The following is a 22,499-nucleotide window of genomic DNA, read 5'->3' as shown; positions in this document are numbered from 1 at the left end:
AGGAACCTCTGCAGAATAGAATAGGCAGCAGGGCCATGAGACCTGCACACAAGGCTGCCTATCCCCAAAGGCTTAATTGTGGAAATCCCTGTGAGCAGGGGTGAAATCCAGCACGTTCTGAGAGGTTCTGGAGAACTGGTAGTGGAAATTTTGAATAGTTCGGAAAACCGGTAACGGAAATTTTGAGTAGTTCGGAGAACCGGCAAATACCACCTCTGGCTGGCCCCAGAGTGGGGGGGGAATGGCGATTTTGCAATATCCTTCCCCTGGAGTGGAATGGGAATGGAGATTTTGCAGTATCCTTCCCCTGCCACGCCCACCAAGCCACGCCCCCAGAACCAGTAGCAAAAACATTTGAATTTCACCACTGCCTGTGAGAACTATCAGGTCATCCAGAGAAATACCAACTGCAATAACATTCTTCAGCTGTAACTGCACTGCTAGGATAAATCAAATCTATGTTCATTCATGCTGGACCTCACTGTTGATAATAAGCATCATTTTTCTTTTATGACTCCTATAATGACTCCTGCAATGCAACTGTTCATGTGTGCACTGTCAGCTTGTCACTTAAAGAACTGTAGCCACATGGCACCACACTGCCACCCTTTTAGGCCTACTTTCTGTATCTAAACTTTTTTTTAAAAAGTCATTCATTTGTCTTTAACTGGAAGACAAGCATTTTATTTGGTCAATGTTTTGAGCAAATACATAATATAATTACATTTTAAGAGAGATCCAACCAACAGTGATATGGTAATGTTATCATGATGGGGATTTCCCAGTTCTACAGTCATTCATTGCATCTAACTTATTAATTGTATCTAACATGTAAAATTACAAAATAGAATAGAATAGAATAGAATAGAATAGAATAGAATAGAATAGAATAGAATAGAATAGAATAGAATAGAATAGATCCTCACAATACTTTTTTATTCATTAATGTTAATTCCTATATGTCTTGATCATATGTTAATAGAATCAAAATATTGACAACTTTTGAAATTATTTGAGTTCCAAGTTACCAAACTAAAAACTGAGCCAACCATTAAAAAAAAACACTGAGAGAATGGAAATATTTAGCCCTGAAAAAAAGAAATACGAGATCTTAAATTAGTAAGAGAGAAAGGAAATGAGATCAAGATATACATATATTCTGGAAGGATGTTGCTGTTGTTGTTATCCTTCATTTGGTAACTTTCAGACAACTAGGATCAAGAGTTGTTGTACTAGGCCCTTCCTCTTCTTCAATACCACATGTCACTGAGAAAGGGTGAAAGGAGGGGAGAGATGTCTGAAGAAGTCAGTCAGATAACTAAGGGATCCAAAAGAAAGGAAAGAAAGGACATAATTAGGACATGATTAGGCTGAGCCGAAGGGGAAGGTCATGAGTCCCTTCGCGCCCACAAGAGATCTAAGTCCAGCCCACCTTGCAGACAAGGGGAATTAGTGAGAGATAAGAGTAGAAGGAATCCAAGGTGGGCTAGACTTAGAACTTTTGTGAATGTGAAGGGACTCATGACTGATGATGCATTTGACTCCTCCATCAGGCTCAGCTTAGTCATCTCCTGTAGGGCAATGGGTAAAAATCCTGAAAAGTTTTGAAATTATGAGTTTGCGATAGGATTTAAATCAAATCAAAGCTGAGATCCATAAACCTTGAATATTTCCCCCAAAATTGTCATATTTAATGTATAATAAAGGAACAACATTAAATAAATATTATTTAATATGTTTAATTTTTTTCACAATTTGTTGAAATCTTGGCAACCATTCCAAAGAGCACCCAGAAAGCAAATACTGACAAGAAATATAAAGATCTGACAAGGATAAATAAGTATAAGACTAAAAATTAAAATATATTAATTCACAAAACATTTTTAGAAATTATTTTTCCACTCTGGCAACACTGCTTGCAAAGGTTACATAGCCCTATGATGCAGGTCACAATGGCCAAAGAATTTATTTGAACATGAAAATATTTGCAATGATCAGCAAACACTCTAGCTTCCAAGGTAAATGTCTGGTTAAAATGGGAACAACTATGAACTAGAAATTTCCAGAAGGTTGAGGTTCAGGTTGATCTGCAAATCAACAAGAACCTTCTGTTCTCCTAAAAACAAGTCACCTTAGGAAAGCAAAAAGGTAAATGATGAACTCAGCTTTTTTTCAGCCAGGCTGATTGTTACTAAATGGAATTCTTAGCTTTTTATTCTATTTTATAATATGTCTAGATTAAATTCTATACAAGAGATTCGTTTATAAGTGACTCAGTTTTTAAGTGTTTATAACAGGTATAAGAATATTTTTTCCTCTCATGAATGGTTTTAAGCCACCAATGAGCAGAGATCACCATCAGGTCAGAATAAAGAATGAGTCAAGCCCCATTCTTTTCTGTCACATTTTATGATATCCCTTTCTAAAAAAAAAATACTCTTCTTCCTTATCCTGGAGACCATTAAGAAAAGGAAAGATGGCAGAATACAGAATAACAGGAGTTGAAAAGGACTTTGGATGTTTTCTAGTCCAACCTTCTGCTCAGGCATGACACCCTGTTCCATTCTGGACAAATGGCTGTCCAATTTCTTCTTAAAAACTTGCAGTAATGGAGCACCCAAAACTTCCGAAGGCAAGTCATTCCACTGATGGTTTTCATTGTCTACATCTACATATCAGTTGCAAGAGGTTCTTGAAATTAAACCAAGATTTGTGTACCCCCATAAATCAGAAATAACCTATATTATTATGTATGTATCTATATTTCGAAGGGCACTAAGTCTAGCATGTGGTAATGCTTTCATCACAGCAGTTCTGGAGGGCAGATACAAAAATGTATGAGCTGAGATTGTGCCCCTGTGCACAAGGGGCCACTGAATCCTTAGCATATGTCCTCTTTATACTGTACCTCTGTAAAAATTCATGGACTCGTAACTTTTCACTTGATGCAATATCCAGGAAATTCTGATCTTTTTGGTGTGCAGTTGTTACTATCGGATCAGCATGATACATTTTCTTTGAATGTGGTTAAATTCTGCTATCTGTAAAACTAGGCTGAAGTTGGCCGCCCATCAAAAAAAATCACCACTAACTGTAAACTACTGTGATGTCTTGTTCTGTTTTATTTTATTTTATTTCAATGTTTTAGTTTTTAATTCTGGGCTGTGAGCGCAATAAAAGATTGATTGAAGAATTATGTAAGAACAGAATTAGCCCTAATCCTGCGTTACCTGTGGTGGGATTCAGCCAGTTCTCACCACTTCGGGAAAACCGGTTGTTAACTTTCTGAGCAGTTGGTAAACTGGTTGTTGGAAGAAATCATTAGGGCAGAGAACCGGTTGTTAAATTCCTTGAATCCCACCACTGTGCGTTACCAATCACAACTCAGTTAGATCCTACTAAGTAAACTGAGGAAAATGGCTGACAGAGAATATCCTTTTAGAGGTAACACTCCAGGGAGATTCATTTGACATCTTCTTAACAACTTTGCTTTATGGCCAAGTCTCATAAAATCTTTGATATTTATAACAAAGCTGCTGGTTACCTGTTGTAACATATTGTTTTAGACATGAGGTGAAACTGGCTATACCTCTCCCAGTATTAATAATTGTAACAAAAAAAACCCTAAAAAGTTGATACTATAATTTTATTACCTAACTTATTGCATTGAAAAAAAATTGAAAGTTGCTACTTTTGGTTTCTTTATTTCTTTTTTCCTCTTCCCTCAATTTATCCTTTTCCCCCCTCTTCTTTTTCCATGGTCTTTATTTCTATTTATTTGTATTTTATACAAAGAAAAAAAGCTTTTAATAAAGATATATTATTTCTGCTGCAATTTCTTATTTTATTTTTATTATTCCTTATGAGAAGAAGGCAGCCCTTATATAAATTTAAAATGAATGAAGAATACTTTAATGATTTTATTCTAACTTCAATTCCACTTTCAGATTATATTGTATCACGTTAGCTCCTGTTTTTTGGATTTACAGTAAGTTTTAATTGCAGTTTGCTGTTTGATTCATCAACCTGAAACTTGATGAGTGAGGGTTAATTTATAAATGTAATCAAATCATTAATTCATATTTTAGCTATACTGAATGCAGGGGAGCAAATTGATTATGAAAATAAATGCTTACTAAATTAAACTGGGTTTTGTTTGTTGTACATATCCACAAATGCAAAATATCTCAGTGGGCCAATTCTTTATTGCAATTTCACTGTTAGATACTAATTAACTGATTATGACCTTATTGAAATTTTCACTGACCTGGCAAGTCAGTTCATCAGTCAAATATTATCAATTGACCGGTCAATCAAGGATCAATTTTTGTTCACTGTCAAATATTGCCAAATATTCCATGAAACTCTAAATGTCGTAAGCAAATGGCAAATAGAATATTTCTATTTCTTTCAGGTATAATTTCTTGGCGAGTCATTTTTTCTCTCTTAGCTTTGCAACAGGAATCAGATGTCACTTTAAGAAATGTTATTGTAGAAACATTTTTGCTAATAATGCTTGAAGAAGTCTCTAATGCTTGGCAATTTGTTTCGTTGTATTGCTATTAATTTATTTTTCCTTTATTGGGTGGTTGCTGTGATTTAAGATAGAAGCAAGTATAATTGTTCCTGATCCACTCATGTTTATAACAGACAGAATCTTCTCAAATTTCCTAAAACTGCAAGATATTCATTACAATTTAAACAAATTTATTTTTAAACAACACACGATATTTTGTAACTTTTTTAAAAAATTTGCTTGCTGCCCATCTTGCCATAACTAGCTTAATTAAACCAGTTGAAGATTTAAGATATAGTATCTGATCCCTGGGAGATGTTCTTCAAACCATCTCTCCTTTGCAAGGATAGAGAAAATGCTAGGAATGCAAGAACAGATCTGCTGGACCAGGCGGAGATCAATCTTAGTCCAGCATGTTGTTTTTCAATTGCCAGACAGAGGTCTCTGGGATCTTTGCAGTGGTAATGGATCTGACCTTGGTCCACATCTGCATGCTGGTGAGTTATAGCACCTGGCTGGGTCCATTTTTACATCAGTAGTGGGGTGAGCTAGGCATGCTTGCTCCTAATGTTCTACAGAACTTGCATACTCAAAATGACAAGGTTGGTGACAGCAGGAATTAACTGACAGATCATTTGGAAGTCTGGTTGGCATCCTGTGGCTATTGCAAGGCCTACTATAGTGATAGGTTGTAAGTCCTGTGCTCCTTCTTCCTCCTCTCTCTTCTTGGCCCTTCACCATTGTCAGATGCTGATCAAATACTAGCTGCCAATCAAACAGCAGTGTTGGACAGGAGGAAGAGAGAAAATGGCTACCTGGCAGCTCTGCAGCTATAGAGGCTCATGAATGGCCTCATGAAGAGGATGAATAAATGGAGCCAAAACCCAGGACTCAAAGTAACAAGGCAAACCAAAGAATGGACATCCTGCTGAGAAACAGGCAATTATAAAGGAGGCAGCAGCTGAAAAAGACAACTTCATTTCCTTCCCCCAGAGTGGTGTGAGGTAAATGTTCTTCTAGCCCTTTTTCTTAAAAAGGACCAAGGTTGGAAAGAAGAGAAGAATCAAGAACAGCCAGGAACAAACAATGAGAAAAGATGAAGAGAAAGGAAAACTTGGGCAGAACAGAAATAGAAACTCCCCGCCAAAAAACCCTCTGTAGATAACTAGTTTAGCTCTCTAGAGAGTGACCATATTATTTAGAGATTTAGACAATAGGACAATAAGTCAGCAATAAACTGTTAATATTAGAAACAGAGAATAGAAATATATTAATTCGATTGATGTGGCTGGTTATCTATATACTTGACTAGGCAGCTAATAATTAAACTAGAAAAAGCCAATCAAAATTATTAAGAACCCAGAGCATAAAGCAGCAGCAAAGAACATTCATGTTATAATAGCCATTAAAAGACAGACATATCACATCCTTTTTGGCATACACATTCTACCGCACAATGACAGAAATGGCATTAAATGGTCTCTTTTAATAAAAAATCTTATTTTAATTCCTTCTTTGATACTTTTGATTTGTTGGGAGGGTAGAGAGCAAGGGATTAGTAAAACTTCAGATTATTAAAGCACATGAAAATATACTAAAATTGGACTTTTAAGGATACACAGAGCCGATAGAAAGTAGATAGTTAAAAGTATTGTTTTATTATTGAGATTTTCAGAAGTATTTGAAGCATTTATAAACATTTCCCTTTTTGTGTAAGCTATCCTTTCATAAAAAGTTTACACTACCCCTACCACAGAAGGGACATGGTGGCTCAAGGGCTAGGACATTGAGCTTGTCAATCGAAAGGTTGGCAGCTCGGCGGTTCGAATCCCTAGTGCTGCCATGTAATGGGGTGAGCTCCCGTTACTTGTCCCAGCTTCTGCCAACCTAGCATTTTCAAAAGCAAATAAAAATGCAAGTAGAAAAAATAGGGACCACCTTTGGTGGGAAGGTAACAGTGTTCCGTGCGCCTTTGGCGTTGAGTCATGCCGGCCACATAACCACGGAGACATCTTCGAACAGCGCTGGCTCTTCGGCTTTGAAAAGGAGATGAGCACCGCCCCCTAGAGTAGGCAATGACTAGCATGTATGTGCAAGGGGAACCTTTACCTTTACCTTACCACAAAAGGGATATACCAAAACAGTCATGCAAGTTGCCAGTGCTGTGTTTACTGGGGCAGGTCAGTATGGTTATTGGTGGTTGAGACTAGAACCCATAAAGCCTTCCTGATGATGTGTGCTTGGACCCAGGTAGTAGTCCATACCTCTTTGAGGGAGGGTTGGTTCTGCCAGCTCTTAAAGACATGGCGGTATCACTTCTCATTCAGAAACCATCCCTGGATCCAATGTTCAAAAAATGTCATCCCATCTCCAACCTTTCCTTTTTAGAGAAGACAATTGGTTTGCAGGCTTTAGAGGGGCTTTAAGGAACAGGAGCTTTTTCAGTCAGGTTTACAAGACCAAGATTTTGTGTTTAATTGATTGCAATCTTTGCCAGGATTTTTTCGATTGCTCAGTGGCCTCGAGTGTTGGGAATGAAAGGACACATAGTGGTGGTGATTTTCCTTTGAGTTCCTTTGGACCAGGTTCTTTCGAATATTTGAATAGGAAAGAAATCTACTGTAGTTCTAGATCTTTTATCTGTGATTTATACTCTTTCCTCTCCAATTTAACATCTACATGAAGATCCAGGGTGGTTATCCATCAACATGGAGTTAAATATAATCTGTGTACTGATGTTCACATCTTTCTCTCTGCTCAATCAGTTCTTTCCCAGTGTCTTAAGGCTGGAGGGGTATTTGTCTGGATAGGGAAGAATAAGCTTCAGCTCAACTAGAGTGGCTATGGGACTTAGGATCCCTTGGCCTGAGAACTTTCCATTTTTATGGAAAGTTTTTAGGATTTTCCAGGACCAGTTCCACTTCCCCATACGTAGCTGGTGCTCAGTATGAACTCTCTGCTCCTTGAGAAACAGATGGCACCTGCAATTTAGATAGCATTTGCGCAAATTCCTTTTGTGTGCCAATTGTGTATATTTCTGGATGAGAAATTCCTATTCAGTCACTTTTTTCATGGCTGAGTTCACATCCTTACTGAGTTATATTATCATCCTGGTATCTTTTTCCCACTTAGTTACAGTCAGTTTAGACTCATTCCGAGTATCTATGAAGTTTCAGATTTTGCTCCAAAGCACATCATTTAATGATTGGTTTAAATTGAAAGACCATTTGATCATTCACCCACTTTTTCCTAACTCATAAGCACTGTAAAAACTGCTATCAAGTTTTCACACTGACTTTCTAAATGGGTACTGGATCTGCCCTTATCTATGAAGAAAAAAAAGACTATAAAATTTGAAATACACATTTTAACATTTATTTCCTTTTAAAAAGTGAAATATTTTCTGAGGGGTTCAAGTCTGCTTGAATTTGCTTAGTCGAAGCATGCACCATCTACATTCAGACTGTGCTGTGAAAAAATATTGCAATCATCTTCTGAATTATCTGGCGTATCTCCACTCTAGTAAATATAGATTGGCTCGTCAAGCGTAGACACGTCAACAATTCTTACATCAGGAACATGACATATTGTCTGATTGTTGAATTCCAAAGGCCAGTTAGGACACTTTGACAAAGTAGAGACATAATGCTTATCTCTGATTCACTGTACAGTATTCATAATAAAAGAACTCTTTAAAAAGCACCCCATGTACGTATGTACAATATGTCCATATTGTGTACTTCTTCATTTTTAAGTTTTGTTTTCCTGAATTTTTTTTTAAAAAAACAAAAAAAAACAGTTGGCATGTAAACTACTATGGTTTGGGGAATGCAGGGCTTCATACATTTTATGGCATTATCACATAATGCTTTATATCTTATGCATTTGAAAGCTAAGGCCCTGCTTTTTGTTTAAAATATATGAAAAGAGGTAATCCAAAATTATACAATAAATATAGAACCTGCCATGTTACTCTATTATATACTATACATTCAAGTTAAGAGTTTCAATGCCAGTTACACTTGAAATATAAAAGTGACCAGTTCATCATAAACTAATTGACTGCTAAAAGTGCTATTTTTGCTTGCAAGAAAACATACCAATGCTGAAGCATTTCATCTTTTTCTTTACAAAAATCACACATTTCTTCAATTAAAGAACCATATCATCTGTAATAAGAATATACATAAATCTGAATAAAGATTTACTATTTATATTGAGCAAAGGGCAGACGCTCTCTTTCTAAATGGGGCAAGAATACCAGAAAGATTTTTGGGAGGCAGAGAGGGGTTCTTAAAAAGCCACACATACAGCATAACAGCTATCACCATCAATTCCACTCATGAATAGTCTGTTTTGTGAAACTCAAAAAATTTATGGGTGAAACAGCTTAACAAAAAGAGCAAGAGTGTTCCAAAAGCTAAGATGAATTAATGATGTGGTCTGTGCATAAATCTGATAGTGGGCCATGTATGTTGTTCCCACTGTCTTCTGACACAGGGCTGGCTTCCTTTATCTGCAACATTAATGGCTCCCTTTTAATCTGCTTGGTCTTTTGGTCTTCAGGTATTTTATCCAGAAAAGCACTCAAACTGGGAGAAAACAAAAAATAAGAAAATTAATGGACTATTTTTAACATAGGTATTTGCAGAAGAGGAAGAAATCATAAAATATAGGATCATAACATCATGCAAATGCTTTATCTACTTTTCTCAGATGTCAGGACTCAAGTACATAAGAGCATCATTTTGACATCAGGATTTGCTGAACCTGCTACTGGTTCTCAATATGATGAGATGAATAAAAGCTCGCTCCCTTTATGAAAACATCCATCCATCCCAAACCAAATAGTTTGCTAACAATATACGACAACATATTATACAGGTGAAACTCAAAAAATTAGAATATCGTGCAAAAGTTCATTTATTTCAGTAATGCAACTTAAAAGGTGAAACTAATGTATGAGATAGACTCATTACATGCAAAGCTAGATAGTTCACGCCTTGATTTGTCATAATTTTGATGATTATGGGTGACAGCTCCTGAAAACCCCAAATTCACAATCTCAGAAAATTAGAATATTGTGAAAAGGTTCAATATTCTAGGCTCAAAGTGTCCCACTCTAATCAGCTAATTAAGCCATAACACCTGCAAAGGGTTCCTGAGCCTTTAAATGGTCTCCCAGTCTGGTTCAATAGGAATCACAATCATGGGAAAGACTGCTGACCTGACAGTTGTGCAGAAAACCATCATTGACCCCTCCATAAGGAGGGAAAGCCTCAAAAGGTAATTGCAAAAAAAGTTGGATGTTCCCAAAGTGCTGTATCAAAGCACATTAATAGAAAGTCATGTGGAAGGGAAAAGTGTGGAAGAAAAAGATGCACAAGCAGCAGGGATGACCGCAGCCTGGAGAGGATTGTCAGGAAAAGGCCATTCAAAAGTGTTGGGGATTTTCACAAGGAGTGGACTGAGGCTGGACTCAGTGCATCAAGAGCCACCACACAGATGGATCCTGGACATAGGCTTCAAATGTCGTATTCCTCTTGTTAAGCCGCTCCTGAACAACAAACGTCAGAAGCATCTTACCTGGGCTAAAGAAAAAAAGAACTGGTCTGTTGCTCAGTGGTCCAAAGTCTCTTTTCTGATGAGAGCAACTTTTGCATCTCATTTGGAAACCAAGGATCCAGAGTCTGAAGGAAGAATGGAGAGGCACACACTGCAAGATGGTTGAAGAACAGTGTGAAGTTTCCACAGTCTGTATTGATTTGGGGAGCCATGTCATCTGCTGGTGTTGGTCCATTGTGCTTCATTAAGTCCAGGGTCAATGCAGCCGTCTACCAGGAGATTTTGGAGCACTTCATGCTTCCTTCCGTAGATGAACTTTATGGGGATGCTGTCTTCATTTTCCAGCAGGACTTGGCACCTGCCCACATTGCCAAAAGTACCAAAACCTGGTTCAATTCCCATGGGATTACTGTGCTTGATTGGTCAGCAAACTCGCCTGACCTGAACCCCATAGAGAATCTATGGGGCATTGCCAAGAGAAAGATGAGAGACATGAGATCGGACAATGCAGAAGAGCTGAATGCCACTATTGAAGCATCCTGGTCTTCCACAACACCTCAGCAGTGCCACAGGCTGATAGCTTCCATGCCACACCACATTGAGGCAGTAATTGATGCAAAAGGGGCCCAAACCAAGTACATATGCGTGCTTACACTTTTCAGAAATCCGATATTGTTCTATGTACAATCCTTGTTTTATTGATTTCATGTAATATTCTAATTTTCTGAGATTGTGAATTTGGGGTTTTCAGCCATAATCATCAAAATTAAGACAAATCAAGGCGTGAACTATCTCGCTTTGCATGTAATGAGTCTATCTCATACATTAGTTTCACCTTTTAAGTTGCATTACTGAAATAAATGAACCTTTGCACGATATTCTAATTTTTTGAGTTTCAGTTTCTCCTCTCTCTCCGTTGCTACAAAAATAAAAAACTCTCTGTTCAGAAAGACATCCATAATTGATTTTGTACACTTGTCCTAATGTATTACAAGTTGGGCATATGCCAAAGCATTCCAAAACCAGTCTCAGAACCAATAATTTTATTGAAGTCCTAAGAAATAGTTGCATGTATTTGCTTCCAATCTGCAGACGCTACTGTGAGTTGAATACCCTAGCATTTGCCTTTTTAAAACCAAATATTCTAATATGTCATATTGAAAAATAACTGTTTTTCCATCTTTTGGAACAGCTTACTGTAATTTCTCCCAATTCAAAACACTTTGACTTTAGCTGTTTGATGTTTTCTGTTGCTGGAAAAGAAAGAAAATAAGGAGAAAAAAACATACCTGTTCTCAAGAATTTGCTGAGTTGATTGATAAACTTCTGAAAATTTGGGTACATTGGACATGTGATTTAATTTCTTTTGGTGCGACCTGACATTTGTTAATGGATTATCTGATTCAGAACCTGAAAGACAAACATTGTTTCTCAGAAAAGGCTCAGGCCTTCCCTAAAGAGGCTGGAACTTCTGTGATTCTTTTTTTTTCAGCACTAAGGGAAAAAGCTGTATTTTATTTAATTCTCCATGATACTTTAAAACTGTTTTTACAATTATTAATTCTTCAGTGAATTGAGAACTAGCTTTACTATAAGGTTTGTGCTAAATTTGTCATGATTAGTATCATTATTGCTGATGGTGTTTTAACCATTATTTCGCTTTGTTACTTTTTCTATCGATTGAATAGAAAGTGTTTTAATGCATTTGTATAGTCTCCAGAGAATTGTGATTGTTGGGAAGTTTACAAGAGAAATCAGTAAATTACAGCTAAGTCTACTCCTTTTTTTCAATCTGATTTTAGAGATAGATTTCCAAGCTGACAAATATTCTTTTGTTTCTAAGTATTTTTTAAATTTCAAGTCTTTGACAATTCATTGAGTCAGATTGAGAAACTAATGGGGATTCCATTTACTTTATTCTTTAAACAGTGGCCAAGAGTTCTCTTTTGTTTGAAGGGGTTCCCTCTCTTTATTTGGTTATAAGGCTAAAGCTTGTGATATAGTGATATGGAAGCACAGGAAAAGCAGCTGTCCCTTCTCAAAGAGCCTATTACCATTCTAAACAGGCCAACTTTCTTTTGCTTTCTTAATAGCATAATATCCTCATTTTATGAAACTTATAAAATAAATGCACCTTGACCACTGATTTTCCCTACAGTACCACCAACCACCCTTGAAAAGGGGAGAACTTGCAGAGATATGTGTCCTGGCTGGTATCCAACCAGCTTGGAATACTCTGAATCAAAATTATACTCATTACTAAATCTACCAGAATGCGAGGTAGAATTCATTTAAGAACATACTTTAAAAGTATAATAGGAGAAGATAATAAGTAAAATAAACAAAAGAACAAAATACATATATTGAAAAAGTAAAGAAGAATAAGGAAAGGCATCTGCCATTAGCATTATGCTGTGTGTTCACAATGCTAGAAAAGTACAATGGAAGAGAAGAAGCTGCAACTCAGAATTGCAGATAGCAGCTGTAGCTGTAAACAATAAGTCCCAGAGATATTCACCTGGGAACAGAAGGGACACTGAATTCATCTAGGACAAGTAACATATTTTTATCTAATCTTATCTTTCTGGATGGGAGTCAAAGATAAAAAAAATATCCCAAATCCGAGGACATAATTTTTATTTCTCATATCTGAACTTTGCATAAAGTTATGGGAAATGAAGATAATATAATAACATAAATGGTATATGTTATGCATATTCACAAAAATACATACAGCAAGCCAAGTTTGAGAACTGATGATTTTACTAAAACGCTACAAATTTCAAAAACAAATCTTGCTAATTTCCCCATGTTGTCACCATACCATGAGCGCTTATTTTTTTATACTTAAAATGGTCAGCAATATACAGTATATATGTCAGCAACCAGATCTTTCAAACCTCATCCATTAGCAACTTTCAGCAAAAGCCGTCAAACACTGGAGGCTGCTGCTATTGCAAATTAGTTTCCTTAATCCTAAATTAGCCAACTGTAAACCTTGTTACATTCTGGGTACTCAGAAATAGTACACATCCCCTAATTCAGCAGTTCTCAAACCAGGACCATATGGGGTCCCTAGAATATTTCAAGGGGGCCACAGGTGAAAAATATGCAACAGGGGACCACGGCATGTGCAAGAGGACTACAGATAAACCAAGTGATTATATTGCAAATACTGCCTTTATTATAAATAAAAACTTATGTTTTAGTTACAAGCCAAGTGGCAATCTCTAGGCAAGATGGGTGGCACACAAATCTAATCAATAAATTTTATTTACCAGAAGTAGGACCTGGTCTAGGAAGCCACAAATGAAAAACAAACTTGGAAGGAGGCTATGAGCAAAAGCAAAAAGTTGCAAAACTAGTTAACAATCTCTCTATGTCCCAATAATATCTAGATTTGACTATTTGGAAGTTATGGGAGCCAATGCAACTACATAAGAGACTGCTATAATACATTCACTACCCTTTTCTGATTGAACCTGATTGTGCAATCATAGTCTTTAAAACTGCTGTAGTTATTAGACAGCAACTAAATGTACGTACAAACCTTCTGAATTTTTGGAGATGATGTGTGTACTTAAAAGAGATATCTGAAAGAGCAGGCAGGGATGTATTTGGGGATATAATAGGAATCTGCTCTATAAACATAAAAAATTAGACTAGTGATATGTATCTAAGGACAATACTCATAAGTGGCCTCTACCAGGCCGGGGCCTATTTGCAACTGGGCCGCGCGAGTAACATGCACAGCTCAACTCCGTTCATGTGGATGCGCACCAGCCCATCACTCGTGCAAGTCAAGCTGCATGCGCGCATGTGCATCGCCCCTGGTGCCCAGCCCAGTTCCCTCCCCCCACAGGGTGCTGGGCCACCAAGCCACAAAGGTTGGGGGACATTGCTCTAGACTAGACGGGCAGCATGTAAATATAATGAATAATAAAAAAATAACTATAGAAATGTGACAAATTTATGGAAAGATGGATGTCTGGCCTGGAAACACTGTATCTGAAATATCTTAGATTACTTCTTGCCTAAAGACTTATTTTCAGAAATTCCTTAAACTTCCCTTAGAAATCACATATAGTTATCTGGAACATTAAATTCCACATTAACAAATTTTGGGCAAGTTTGGTTTTAAGCAGAAAGATAGCAGATAGGTTTCTGCTGTTAACTAGAAGCAATTTAGTTCTCACTAGCCACTAATCACCAAATTACAATCACTGATTAGTTGAGAGCAGAATGCCTCTCAATGTTGTTGACATAGTGTTTGTTTAGACTAACAGTAGAGGAAAGAAAAAGTTTCTTCTCCATAAGCCATCCTGTTGAACATCAAAACATAGAATAATAGAGTTGGAAGGGATCTTGAAGGTCTTCTAGTCCAACCCCCTGCTTCAGGCAGGAGATCCTATACCATTCTGGGCAAATTTGGCACACGAGAAAGATAAGCTTGTATGCATCTATGTGTGGCTTCAACCTTCTATTAGGGCATCACGAGTGGTTTATATCAACAAACAAGTATTTGAGACATCAAGGAGAAACCAAACTTGATAAAACATATATAAAAATCTTACTTCCCAGGAAAGCATTCTGCGCTTTCATCCGGTCAGCCTTATTTTGATCAGAAGTCATATTTAAGAACTGTTGCTTCAACCAAACTCCACGGTCTTCCTCAAATGCCTTTCTCTGCATCAAGAGAAAATATAACATTATAAAAAATCAATGTATTTAATGTTTTGTCAACTTGAAAAATAATGCAAAAATTACTTTTGCAAATTTTTTTTGTATTTGTAGTGTATCGTTTATTTCATTTATACTGTGCTTCATTTTCTACTCTGGTAAGCACTCAAGGTAGCTAATAACATGTATACAATAACATGTATACACTTAATGAGCACTTGTTTAACGATTGAAATTACAAAACCTCAGAAAGGGCATTTTACAGCCTATAAATTATTTCCGACTACTGCAAAATGTTGCAACCACCAGCACCACCCCAGCATTCACATGGTCATGATCTGGGTGCTTAGCAACCTCTTTGCATTTATAACTTGATTGCCATTTGCAATCTTCCCTTCCCAAAAAGTCAATGGGGAAGCTGGTAAGGAAAGTTGCAAACTACGCCTCTTGACTCAGGGAACAGGATAAAAGAGGTCCCTGCCATTTCCTGCATGCTTGGATCTCAGCAACCAAAATCCAAATGCAGGGAGCCTGAAATCCTTCTCTTTACGCTTCTATGGAGAGTTCCACAGAAACAGGGAGAGAAGGACCCCCAGTTCCATGCTATGGCTCCTGCCCTCTGAAACATCATGCCCCTCAAGGTGAGATCCACCCTCTTGGCCTTCCAAAAGAGCCTGAAAACCTGGCTTGGCCAACTGGCTTGGGGCTCTGTTGGGTGTCTCCCATTTTGGAGGTGGCTAGATGATTAGGGAAAGATTCCCACCTCCACCCCAGTTATGCATTGGCTCTTTTTATTCACTTTGTATTGATTTTAATGTTTTTTTCAATATGAATGTTTTAATGTTTTTAACATCCTAATTGTTTTATACTGTAATTTATGGCACCGTAAACTGCCCACAGTCATTTGATGGGTGACATATGAATTTAATAATAAAAATTAACAACTGTATAAGGGTCTTTCCTTAACAATTAAACCAATTTATAATGAGAGAAGTAATCCCTTAGGCATGAAGCTAGTTAGGGCTTTGAAGGGCCACATCAATACTGCAAATTATGCTTGGTAAATGTTTGGTAACCAGGGAAAATCAGTGGGCCAATTCTTTATTGCAATTTCATTGTTAGATACTAATTAACTGATTATGACCTTATTGAAATTTTCATTGACCTAGCAAGTCAGTTCATCAGTCAAATATTATCAATTGACCGGTCAATCAAGGATCAATTTTTGTTTACTGTCAAATATTGCCAAATATTCCATGAAACTCTGAATGTCATAAGCAAATGGCAAATAGAATATTTCTATTTCTTTCAGGTATAATTTCTTGGCGATTCATTTTTTTTCTCTTAGCTTTGCAACAGGAATCAGATGTCACTTTAAGAAATGTTATTGTAGAAACATTTTTGCTAATAATGCTTGAAGAAGTCTCTACTGCTTGGCAATTTGTTTCGTTGTATTGCTATTAATTTATTTTTCCTTTACTGGGTGGTTGCTGTGATTTAAGATAGAAGCAAGTAAAATTGTTTCTGATCCTTTCATGTTTATAGACAGAATCTTCTCAAATTTCCTAAAACTGCAAGATATTCATTACAATTTAAACAAATTTATTTTTAAACAACACACAATATTTTTGTAGATACTATGCTGTACCTTCTATTACTTTGCAATTTACTTGCTTGATTTTCATCAATTGAAACTTTCAAGGAATAGCCCCTATATAGAGAACATGCAGTTGTCAAGAAGGGCTTATCATTCAACAGATAACTATTGTTAAATGTAACCAACTCTGGACCCGCTCTTCATCACAGTTGCTATGTGTGAATTCAATGGCAGCTATAGATCAGGAACCTGCTCCTTCAGGGAAGTACAATGGCATGTAACTAGTTAAGAATATGAGAAATTAATCCTGAAGTACAAAGAATTGTGATGACGTTGGCACTTGAGTTATATGGTTGAAAATGGAAGACTCCGACTTTTCAAAACAGCCTTGTATGCAATGATAGCAGGACAATCTATCTTTTAAGTAAAAAAAGTGCACTTGCTGTTATAAATATTCCTACTTTTGAACAATCCCCATGTGAAACATGGATAAAGTAAAAAGAAAGCCTACTGCATTTATGGGTATAATTCTTGGTTGCCTAAGAAATTCCTAAAACTTCCTCCAGTTTTATGAAACAAAGAGTACCTCCAGTCCTAATCTAATAGCTGCTTCAGTAAAACTTTTGCGCTCTTTTTCAAAGTTCTTCTTTTGTTCTTTGAACAACTTCCATTCTTCCTTGAGTCTCTCTTTTTCTTCCAGCAAGTAACAATCCTGTAGCAACATATTGGTATCATCATCACAGGGAGCAGTTAGCTGCTGCTGCAGATAGAATGTGAAGTATGGAAAAATCAAATGAGGTTATTTGAAAGCTACCCTGGCCACAGTCAAGTTATTAGTAGTTGCCAGAAAAAATTAATCAAATAACATTAAAAACCTAACTGGAACAAAACTGTTATTAACAGCAGCTGCTTGCAATTACTGCAGGTTCAAGTCCCACCAGGCCCAAGGTTGACTCAGCCTTCCATCCTTTATAAGGTAGGTAAAATGAGGGCCCAGATTGTTGTGGGAAATAAAGTTGACTTTGTATATAATATACAAATGGATGAAGACTATTGCTTAACACAGTGTAAGCCGCCCTGAGTCTTCGGAGCATGGGCGGGATATAAATTCAAATTAAAACAAACAAACAAATGGTATCACATTAAGGCAGAAGTCAGAAGAATGTATAGGATGGAAAGGGGAATCCAAAAACTAAATTACTAAATAAGGAAAACCAAACCAAACCAAACCAAACCAAACCCAAACTCTATATGAACAGTGTTCTCTGTACAGCTTCCTTTTTACGACCCTTAATTCGGGATAGTCAGGGTGACTAGATGGAGTTGAGCGTTTACTGGCCGGCTGCTCTTCCTGATGCCACACAGAGTTCACAGATGATTTTTTTTTTCTTTGTATCCTAGGAGAGAGAGACATCTGCCGCTATCTAGGATTGAACTCTCAACCTTCTGAGTGGCCCACCACCACACTCATTGTTCTCCCTACACTGAATATAAGAAAATGTTAACACTAGCCTAGTTCCAAGCAATGGAAAGAAGTGGATGATTCATGCAACGTTCCTTTCTTCATCAATATATCAAAACCAATTAAATATTTAGAATGTTAAACAAGTTCTGAAGATCACTGCTATGCCAATTCTTAACATATGGTTTTCTTCTATTTGTACAACTGGCAACAAGCAGGAGTATGGTCTGATGCACTTCTTTTATTCTTCTTGTAAATTTCATCTCTTTTTTTTGAAACTGGTACATATTTGAATGCTTACCTGTAAAAGCTGCTGCTGAGTTTTTATCATCTCTTTGCATTGCTGAATTTCCAGCTGCAGTCCTTCAACTTCCAGTTCATGCTCACGTCGTGAGACTGTATCTTTGTCACTCAGAGAGCCAGAATATACATGCGATACTACACGTTTGAAAAAGTGCTTGGTTATTTTTGGAGTATTTAGTTACACTGCATTGTATGTATTCAATTAATCATTTATTTACAAAGTATAATGCACATTTATCAGTTCTGACATAGCCCTTCTTTGATATGTAGTATAGATAGTCCTTGATTTACAATCATTAATTAGTAACTGAAATTACAACAGTACTGAAAAAAGTGACTTATGACCAGTTTCAATGATTACAATCCCCATAGTAAAAATTCGGACGCTTGGCAACTGGCTTGTATTTATGACAGCTGCGGGGTCCTAGGATCACATGATCACCTTCTGCAAAGTCAATGGGGAAGCCACTCACTTAACAACCATGTTACTAACGTAACATCTGCAGTGATTCACTTAACAACTGTAGCAAGAAAGATTGTAAAATGAGGCAAAAGTCAGTTAATAACTGTCTTGCTTAGCAATGGAAATTTTGGGCTCAATTATGATCTGAAGTCGAGGCCTACCCACAAATTCTTGCTTGCAGGCAAATGGTATTTCTTGCAGATCTGAACAGTGCACCATTATTGCTACTTTGTCATGCCATTGTTTGCAGTCAGGTAGAGGTAGAGGTAGAAGTGCAGACAGTCCTTGGGTTATGAGAGCAACTGGAATTGTCATTGGTAAGAAACATGGTTGTACAGTGAAATGTCACATGACTGCACTGCTTAGTGATGGGAGTTCTGGGAGTCCCAGTTGTTCTCATTAAGTGAGGGCCTCATGGGGTTGTTAAGCAAGGACTTCAAGCAGTGGTGAAATTCAATTTTCTTTTACTACCGCTTCTGTGGGCATGGTGTGGCTTGGTGGGCGTGGCAGGGGAAGGATACTGCAAAATCTCCATTTCACCCCACTCTGGGGCCAGTCAGAGGTGGTATTTGCCAGTTCTCCAAACTACTTGCACCGGTTCTACAGAACCTGTCAGAACCTGCTGGATTTCACCCCTGACCTCAAGTGACCACAACTTCCGATTTCTTGCCAGCTTTGCCATGACTCTGCTTGTGGGAAGCTGTCAGGGAATACTGGAAATTGCAATCACCACAGCTTATTGAGACATCATAACGCTGAGCTGGGCACTGAGCACCCAGATTGTGATCATGGGACCAAGTGGACGTTGTAATAGTTGGAATTCCAGGGATCAGTTGTAACAACCACTTGTTCAGTGCTGACATAAATTTGTAGGGTACTCAACAAATGGTTGTAACCTGAGGACCGCCTGCGTAGACAACTGATTGCATTAATTTGTATTTCTTACTGAATTTGGTTTTAGAAAACATTATATAGTAGAATTCTACATAAAACATATTTTCATTAAATCTATTTAATCCTCTCAACTGACAGGCCATTAAATAAACCTAATCTTGTAAACCTAACCTGTAAACCTAATCTTGCGTAGCTTCTTTTCCAAAAACACTACACTACTAACCAGAGCATATAAAACATTTGCTAGACCAATTCTAAAATACAGCTCACCTGTTTGGAACCCTCACCACATCTCTGACATCAATACAATTGAACGTGTCCAGAAATATTTTACAAGAAGAGATCTCCATTCCTCTGAAAACAACAAAATACCTTATCCCACCAGACTTGAAATCCTAGGCTTAGAAAACTTGGAACTCCGTCGCCTTCGACAAGACCTAAGTTTAACTCATAGAATCATCTATTGTAATGTCCTTCCTGTTAAAGACTACTTCAGCTTTAATTGCAATAATACAAGAGCAACCAATAGATTTAAACTTAATGTTAACCGCTTTAATCTAGATTGCAGAAAATATGACTTCTGTAACAGAATCATCAGTGCTTGGAATACTTTACCTGACTCTGTGGTCTCTTCCCATAATCCTAAAAGCTTTAACCAAAAACTTTCTACTATTGACCTCACCCCATTCCTAAGAGGACCATAAGGGGCGTGCATAAGCACACAAACGTGTATACCATTCCTGTCCTATTGTTTTTCTTTTCTTCTACATATATATATATATATATATATATATATATATATATATATATATATATATATATATATATATATATATATATATATATATATATATGCTTATACCTCCTAATATTTACTCATATAAATGTTTATATACAATATAATCTTTTTGTATGATGTTGTGACTAAATAAATAAATAAAATAAAAATAAAATAAAAATAGCTTTTTAATTATTTATAATCTCTGGGATTTCATGACTTTTATTTAGATCCTTTAGATTAACAGGGCTGTTTGAAAATCATTATGTAAAAAATAAAAAAAAATTGATAAGGCTTTGTCTTAAATAAGTAGAATTAAACATGATTGCCTAGAAAAGAAAGGAATAAAAGAAAATATATGCACTAATATCAATGGGTTCATTAAGGACTTCCAGCTATAAAAAGTGTAATTTCTTTGAAATGTTAAGCAAAATCAAACAGTAATGTCATGAAGATCAGATAATGTAGAAAAAAATATAAGCATGTGCAATACTTATGTTTAATACTCTAAACCAAAATTAAACTAATCTTAAAAGTTATATCATTTCTCTGAATTTTTTCCTAATTCATGTTTGTCACAACATTCAGTTTAACTGACATAAATTCTTTGGAAAGAAGATAATGGGAAGATTATTGTCAAAATGATAAGTAATTATAAATGGAAGCAATTTCTCAAAATAAGTGTTTAAAATATATGTCATTATATGCTTAAGAATACAGAAAATATATATTGTGTTTCATGATTTTTCTATTTTAATAATATTTTATAACTATATTGTATAGTTATATATCTGAAACACAATTTTCTTCCAGGCTTTTTATTACACTAATGAACACATTATGTTTCTATGGCTAAAAACATTTTTGGTGTTCATAAGACCCAGATCAAACTATATTAGCCTTCTGCCAAACCAGAAATCAAATAAATGTTGTAGAGAAAATAGGCATCACCTTGGTTATCCAGATTTTCAACATGATTTTTCAGCATTCTCCACTGTTTTCGAATGCTATTAGCAAGCTGTTCACGCACTGTTTCACAAGAAAGTTCCCACATGTCTTCTTTATTTGCTTCTCCAGAGTCTTCCTCCAAGTCTGAGAGAATCTGAAAAAAGATATATAAATATGCATTTTAAAAATGAATCTTTAAAAGCAAGATGATCCAAAACTTTTGATTTTGATAATAGTTTTATAGTATATATTATTCTCCCTGATGGCAAGATAATTCTACTGGTTTCATTTGTATTTTATTATGGATATTTACTGTGTGCATTTTTATTTACAATACTATTATTAACTTTAAAAAATTAAAATTATGATTATATATTTATTAAATATTAGTATATCTATTTATTTATGTAATATATTAAATCAATTACAATCTTGGGAAATCTCTCTTTCTTGGCTATGTGTTGGTATTCCTCATGCAGCACAACTAATCACTTATCATTTGATTCCTCTGGAGTCTAGACAATGTACTAGAATCAGTATTTCCTTAAAAAAAATCCTTCTCATGTCCTAGTCTGTCACCTTATTCTTGCAAATTAAGCAGACGAGTTGATTTTAAATTTTGTTTTCTAACCATGGTATGTTCATACATTATTTATATAATGTTTTAATACTCATAAACTGAGATCAACTATATATTTTTTTAATTTCTTTTTGTCACAACAGTATACACAAACAATTGTCATAGATAAAACAACATATCTTGAAGAAATATATATATATATATATATATGTATGTATGTATGTATGTATGTATGTATGTATGTATGTATGTATGTAAAAAATATGTATCAACTATATCAATTTGATATAATGAAGGGAACAATAGAACAGGAACGGTAGGCACTTTTGTGCTCTTACGCATGCCCCTTATTATTGTAATAATAATAAAAATATTATTATATTGTGCAGCTTAAGTGTAAAAGGTATTTCTCTTTTAATAAATCTGCCAGTAAAGTATTAACTATAAAATGTACATGAATTCACTAGCTATAGTTGATAGTTGATAGTTACCTAGATGCTTGCATCATTTCTATAATAAGGTTATTCTTTAAGTACTAGCTCCATCTACTGCTTAAAGAGAAAACAACACAGAATTCTTATCCTGCATAGTATATTGAAAGAGAATAAAGGTAATTAAGGGATGTATTAATGTAATGGTGGAAGGGACTGACAGGCAGAACAGAACAGCTTTGAAACAAGAACCAAGTGCCCCCGATTAGAATAATTTGTCCA

The 22,499-nt window shown here is 36.0% G+C and overlaps 1 protein-coding gene across 5 annotated transcripts in view; it reads right to left on the bottom strand.

Annotated features, from left to right (window-relative positions):
- Positions 1–7,868: 7,868 nt before the first annotated feature.
- The window catches only part of SSX2IP (SSX family member 2 interacting protein), a 32,347-nt gene continuing 17,716 nt past the window's right edge, over positions 7,869–22,499 (bottom strand). For all 5 annotated transcript variants that reach the window (XM_058176811.1, XM_058176808.1, XM_058176807.1 and 2 more), the window contains exons 9-14: positions 21,210–21,360; positions 18,122–18,258; positions 16,945–17,118; positions 14,656–14,767; positions 11,371–11,491; positions 7,869–9,108 (exon numbers count right to left, since the gene is read on the bottom strand). In XM_058176811.1, the coding sequence (XP_058032794.1) occupies positions 8,937–9,108; positions 11,371–11,491; positions 14,656–14,767; positions 16,945–17,118; positions 18,122–18,258; positions 21,210–21,360 (867 nt within the window). In that variant the 3' untranslated portion in view covers positions 7,869–8,936. The remainder of the gene's footprint in view (positions 9,109–11,370; positions 11,492–14,655; positions 14,768–16,944; positions 17,119–18,121; positions 18,259–21,209; positions 21,361–22,499) is intronic.

Source organism: Ahaetulla prasina, chromosome 3 (genome assembly GCF_028640845.1).
Source record: "Ahaetulla prasina isolate Xishuangbanna chromosome 3, ASM2864084v1, whole genome shotgun sequence".
In the NCBI taxonomy this organism is placed as follows: domain Eukaryota; kingdom Metazoa; phylum Chordata; class Lepidosauria; order Squamata; family Colubridae; genus Ahaetulla; species Ahaetulla prasina.
Note: the sequence above shows the minus strand (reverse complement) of the source record. Positions and strands in the feature narration are given on the sequence as shown.